Genomic DNA, 6,517 nt, shown 5'->3' on the forward strand with positions numbered 1-6,517 from the left:
GTCAGATTTCACTTTCCTGCCGCTCCCAGTTGTGGTTGCAACTGCTAAGTCATTCCACTTGAGCAAGAAGAGGAGCACGAGCGCCACCACCAGGTTGCTCGCTGCTGGGATGCGATGGCAGCAGGGTCCATGCATGAGCCCAGATTGGTATCATGGGCTTGGTCGTTAATGAGGGTTTGTTGAAGCCTGTCTTCTGAACATGTGCAGAAGAAAGAAGAGGATTTGGAAGAAAAAGAGACTTCTAAATTTCAGAAAAAGAGGATCATCTAAAACAGAGTGAGTTAGAAGGTCCTGCTGAAGACATGTATTTGAAAATGGTCCCAACAATTTTACATATTGTGTATGTGCATTATCTAACAGCACATTCAGCTGCTAAAAACAAAGTGCTGAGTGACTCATGCCTGGTATTTGAGGGCAGAAATGTTTTTGTACGACTTCAGAGCAGCACTTTCTCACTGTGTCTCTTGCACGGTAATACATGGCGGAATCCTCAGGCTTCAGGTCACGCACTTGCAGGAACACCTGGCCCTTGGAGGTGTCCCTCGAGATGGTGAGCTGGTTCTTCAGACCACTGTTATAGTACAGAGCACCTGTCCTGAAGCCTGTCCTCTGAATATGTGCAGAACTCTGGAAGAAAAAGAGACTGCTAAATTTCAGAAACAGAGGAGCATCTACAACAGAGCAAGTTAGAAGGGTCCTGCTGGGCGGAAGATGGATAGGTTGAATTCCTGAGTTGGGTGAGCAGTAAAGAGCCCACAGTGTCCTACTCTCCAGAGCTTGTGTCTTTATTTCCCCCATCTTCCCCTTCTCTGCAACTGGACTGTGAAATGAAGACATCTATTTGAAAATGGTCCAAACAATTTTACATGTTGTGTTTGTGAGTTATCTCAAAGCACATTCAACTGCCGAAAACAAAGTGCTGAGTGACTCATGCCTGGTATTTGAGGGAAGGAATGTTTTTGTACGTCTCCAGAGCAGCATTTCCTCACTGTGTCTCCTGCACAGTAATACACAGCGGAGTCCTCAGGCTTCAGGTCACGGACCTGCAGGAACACCTGGCCCTTGGAGGTGTCCCTCGAGATGGTGAGCCGGTTCTTCAGACCACTGTTATAGTACAGATTGCCATCATAGTCAACACCTCCAGTCCACTCCAGTCCCTTTCCTGGGGGCTGACGGACCCAGTCCATGCCAGTGTTTGAGAGAGACACCCCAGACACGGCACAGGTCAGTTGAACGGTCTCTCCCGGCCTCTTCACTCCACCTCCAGACTCCGTGAGGGTGATCTGGGAAGAAACACCTGCAATCATGGGAAAAGGACAAGAAAACATGAAGATGAGAAAATGCAGTGGCAGCCACTGAAGCATTATAATCTTTGCTGTTACTTTTCTTACATGGAGGGAAGATCATCAGGAAACTGATCAGGAGCCTCAGTGCCATGACCTGATCTGACTTCGGGAGCCTCCAAACCTCTGGAACCACCCGGAGACTCCAAGTGTGTCGAATTCGGGTTCCTCCACAGGTCGTGTCTGCTTAATGAAGGTTCCTCCCGAAGGTCATTTGCATAATGCAGTCTGGTCTGCTGGTATAAGAGGAGAGCAGAGCCTCAGACTCCACGTATTGCTCTCTGCTGGGAACGCTAATTGCAAAATTGGGTGTTACTGAAGACGTGTTCCTCAAACAAAGACCACCTAAGGTTAATCATTTAAAATCAACTTGTAAAATGCCTGGAAAATAAATCTCGCTTCAACTCCTGCTAAGGAACCAGGTGAACTGCTTTTGGGTTGCTGTTGCAAAGCTCGTGCACAACTACTGAGGAGTTTTGAGCAAAAGGAAGAGAAAGCATCCACTCAGAAGGATATGCCTAATTTCATTTGAAATAATACGTGAGGAACTTAAATGGGCCAGGATGCATGTCATTTAAATGAGAGTTAAGGGTGATAAGGATGTGTTTTGTGGATATGGGGAAGTATCAAGATGGAAAGGGAAGGAAGGCCCTTACCCTTCATGGCAGGTATTAGTCCATCTGGCCAGGATTCCAGGAAGGGCTTATACCTGCAACCCGAAGATGGTTGAAACCATGATGCAAACAAGAATGGTTCTCCAGGTAGGATTTGGGGGGACAATGGAGCTGCAGAGGTGAGAAAGCTAAAGAAAAATTCTTTGGCTGCTGCCAAATTTGGATTTATTCCTAGGGTAGTGATTTACCCCCAGAAGGTTGCTTGAGGTGTTCATGTCAAAAGGCAACATTCAGGGACTTCTTTCTCAAAGCAAGCGTTGATTATAGGAAAACCACAAAGAAGTCGTTTTGTTGGGGGGGGGGGTGGAAGCAGGGACACTAAGTGGGAAAACTTTATGGATTTCACCACAAAATGCACCATCTGTTATGTTCAGCTTTATGTGTGAGGCTGAAGGTCATAAAGCCACGCATGGTCCGTGACCTGGGTAATTCTGAAAAGATACACTGGAAAAGGGAATTGCGTCCTGAGGATCAATTCCAAATATGCTTTCCCATGGCTTTGGGTTTTATTTTCAATTGATGATTGGAGGGGGAGCAGAATATTAGTATGCATAATATCAGGCTGAAGTGGCGTGACAGGGAAATAGGCAAGCTTCTCCATTCCTAAAGAGTGGAATATATTAAAATGACCTCAATCATCCTCTGCGTGCTTTCTCCTCATTGAGAGGGGAAGATGGGCACCTGCTTCCGGAGGCACAGTTTGCTTCCCATCTCCTTCCTCCTACGTTTGTGGTTGCAACTGCTAAACCACTGCATTTGATAGATGCACGGACCACAAGTGCCACCACCAGGAACCTCAGTCCTGAGTCCCAGCGTTTCCATCTTAGTTGCTAACACAGATGAACGGACAGGTCATACTCGTGAGTTCAGAAAGAAAGAACAAGCCACTAACATGCCCACTCTGCTGTCTGTGTTTTTATTACCCCAACATCCAAATGTATTCTGACAAACATGCATCGCACTCAATATGTTCCAAGCCCGTGCACATATATTGTTTGCGAGTTATCCAACAGCCTGTACGGTTGCACAGGATGGAGCCGAGAGTGACTCGTGCCTGGTATTTGCAGCAAGAATTGTCTTTGTTCATCTTCAGAGGAGCATTTCCTAACTGTGTCTCCTGCTCAGGAATACACGGTGGAGTCTTCAGGCTTCAGGTCACGCACTTGCAGGAACACTTGGCCCTTGGAGGTGCCCCTCGAGATGGTGAGCCGGTTTCTCAGACCAGTGTTATAGAAGAGAGCACCGTCATACCCAATACCTGCTGCCCACTTCAAATCCTTTCCTGAGGCTTGATGGGCCCAGCTCATGGTGTAGCTTGAGAGAGAAACCCCAGACACAGCACAGGTCAGCTGAAGGGTCTCTCCTGGCCTCTTCACTCAGCCTTCAGACTCTGTGAGGGTGATCTGGGAAGAAACAACTGCAGTCATGGAAAAAGCAGATAAACACACATGAAGAAAAAAAGCTGAAGCAACTGCTGGAGCATCCTCATCCAGGCAGAACATTTGGTTGTCATGATCATTAATTTTGATATCATTACATAGAGGGAAGATCATCAGGAGACTGATCAGGAGCTTCAGTGCCACGGCCTGCTCCAACTGCTAGAGCTTCCCAAACCCACTGGAAGAACCTGGGTGCATGAAGGGCATTGAATTTGGTTTCCTGCACAGGTCTCTTCTGCTTAATGAAGGCTGAAGACAAAGGAATAAACAGGGGAACATAGAAAACAGAGCGAGTCAGAAGGGTCCTCCTGGGCTACTTAGTCTGACCTTCCCCAGCTCCCCAGCTTCAGTTGGCTCCCCTCATAACATACTTATTGGGCATTCATTCTACAATTAAAAAGTCCTCGCCTATTAAAATTGCCTACAGAAGGGTCGGGCATTGGAGTTGCACATCCAGAACATGGACAGGTTGTATTCCTGAGCTGGATGAGCAATACGGAGCCCCTCACTTTCTCACTCATGAGTGTTTGTGTCTTTATTTCCTCCATCATCCCTCCATCTGCAAATGTATTGTGACATGAGCGCAGCTCATTCAAGATGCTCCAAAGGCTTCTGCATGTCATGCTTGCGAGTTATCCAACAGCTTGTCCAGCTGCTGATGACAGAGCCGTGAGTGACTCATGCCTGGTTTTTGCAGGAAGAAATGTTTTTGTACGTCTTTGTAGGAGCAGTTCCTCACTGTGCGACTCTTGCACAGTAATACACGGCGGAGCCCTCAGGCTTCAGCTCACGCACTTGCAGGAACACCTGGTTTTTGGAGGTGTCCCTCGAGATGGTGAGCCTGTTTGCCAGACCACGAGTGTAGAACGGAGCACCATTGATCCAAACATATGCAGCCCACTCCAGGCCCTTTCCTGGTCATCGACGGACCCAATGAATGTCAGAGTGTGGGATGGAAACCCCAGACACTGCACAGGTCAGTTGAACAGTTTCTCCTGGCCTCCTCACTGCACCTCCAGACTCTGCAAGGGTAATCTGGGAAGAAACACCTGCAAGCATGGAAAGAGGACACAAAGACAGAAAGATGAGAAAAAGCAGAATCAACAGACGGACTGTCCTTATACGGGAGAAACATGTAGCGTTTATCATAATCAAGGAGGCTACTGTTATTACATGCAGGGAGGATCATCAGAAAACTTGTCAGGGTCTTGGGTGCCATGACCCGATCTGACTTCAACAGCCACCCAAACTCCCTGGAAGAACCTGGAAACTCCAAGTGTGTTGAATTCTATTTCCCACACAGGTCATTTCTGCTTCATGAAGGCGGCTCCTGAAGCTCATTTGCATAATACAAGAGAGGAGCGGAGACACCTTCTCAGTCTTGTGTAGCACAAGTGGGCTATGAAAAGGGCAGCATGGCCCCAACGGTGTGTGTTTTTTGACTGTATGGAGGGGGAAGTGGATGGAAAAGACCTTTGATCCTCAGCTGGTTAAATATGATTCGGTAACAGCAGCACTTAGAAAATACAGGTATGGGTGGTAAAAATGAGGGCTGCATTGAGAACCAAGTCCTTTTCTGCTCTGCTGAGGAATCCAGGCCAGCTGGCATAGCTTAGTTGCAACCCTGGCACAAAACCCCTGGCAAGGAAGACAGGCTGAGAGGAGTGACAGCCCAAGCCACTGAGTCATCCGAAGGAACAGAGGCAAGCAACCCGAGATACTTGTCCCCCCTTTTCTTCTAGTCAGAAAACAGTACGGAGTCAAGATACTTTCCCAGGCATGTTGTTTAAATGCACAAATATCTTTGTCTGGGAAGAAACACCTGCAGTCATAGAAAATAGGCCACAAAAACATGAAGATGGAAAAATGCAGAGGCAGCCACTGAAGCGTTATAATCTGTGCTGTTACTTTTCTTACATGAAGGGAAGATCATCAGGAATCCAATCGGAAGCCTCAGTGCCATGACCAGATCTGACTTCAGGAGACTCCAAACCTCTGGAACCACCCGGAGACTCCAAGTGTGTCAAATTCGGTTTCTTCCACAGGTCGCGTCTGCTTAATGAAGGTTCCTCCCAAAGGACATTTGCATAATGCAGTCTGCTCTGCTGGTATAAGCAGTGAGCAGAGCCTCAGACTCCATGTACTGGTCTCTGCTGGGAACGCTCATTGCAAAATTGGGTGTTTCTGAAGATGTGTTCCTCAAACAAAGAGCTCCTAAGGTTAACCAGATAAAATCAGCCTGTAAAATGCCTAGAAAATAAATCTGTCTTCAACACCTGTAAAGGAACCAGGTGAGCTGCTTTTGGGTAGCTCTTCCCCAGCCAGTGCACAACTACTGAGGAGTTTTGGGCCAAAGGAAGAGAAGGCATCCACACAGAAGGACGTGCCTCATCTCATTAGAAATAATACGAGAGGAACTTAAATGGGCCAGGATGCATGTCTTTTAAATTAGAGATCAGGAAGATAAGGATGCATTTTGTGGATATGGGGAAGTATCAAGATGGAAAGGGAAAGAAGGCCCTTACCCTCCATGGCAGGTACTTGTCCTTCTTGCCAATATACCAGCAAGGGCTTATACCTGCAACCCGAAGATGGTTGAAACCATGATGCAGAATAAGGATGGTTCTCCAGGGAGAATTTGGGGGGACAATGAAGCTGCAGAGGTGGGGACACTAAAGGAAAATTCTTTGGCTGCTGCCAAATTTGGATTTATTCCTAGGTTAGTAATTTGCCCCCAGAAGGTTGCTTGAGGTGTTCATGTCAAAAGGCTACATTCAGGGACTTCTTTCTCAAAGCAAGCGTTGATTCTAGGAAAACCACAAAGAGGATGTTTTCTTGGGTGGGGTGCAGGGTGGAAGCAGAGACACAAAGTGGGGCTACTTTGAGGATTTCAGCACCAAATGCACCATCTTCTATCTTCAGCTTTATGTGGGGGGCGAAGGTCATGAAGGCACACGTGGTCTGTGACGCGGGCAATTCTAAAAAGATATGCTGGGAAATGGGACGTGTGTTCAGAGGATCAATTCCAAAGACGCAGTAGCATGGCTTTGGGATATTTTTT

General features: G+C 47.2%; 2 gene segments (V, D, J or C); both read right to left on the reverse strand.

Annotated features, from left to right (window-relative positions):
- Positions 1-887: 887 nt before the first annotated feature.
- LOC123022448 lies at positions 888-1,534 on the reverse strand. The segment is given in 2 exon segments: positions 888-1,297; positions 1,392-1,534. Coding segments are annotated over 2 exon segments (456 nt in total).
- Positions 1,535-3,138: 1,604 nt separating this feature from the next.
- LOC123022449 overlaps positions 3,139-6,517 on the reverse strand; it is a 30,662-nt gene continuing 27,283 nt past the window's right edge. The window contains 2 exon segments of the V gene segment in view: positions 3,139-3,331; positions 4,196-4,297. Of these exon segments, the coding sequence occupies positions 3,139-3,331; positions 4,196-4,297 (295 nt within the window).

The sequence above is a fragment of the Varanus komodoensis genome, unplaced genomic scaffold (assembly GCF_004798865.1).
Source record: "Varanus komodoensis strain SLA01 unplaced genomic scaffold, ASM479886v1 scaffold1909, whole genome shotgun sequence".
Classification (NCBI taxonomy): Eukaryota; Metazoa; Chordata; class Lepidosauria; order Squamata; family Varanidae; genus Varanus; species Varanus komodoensis.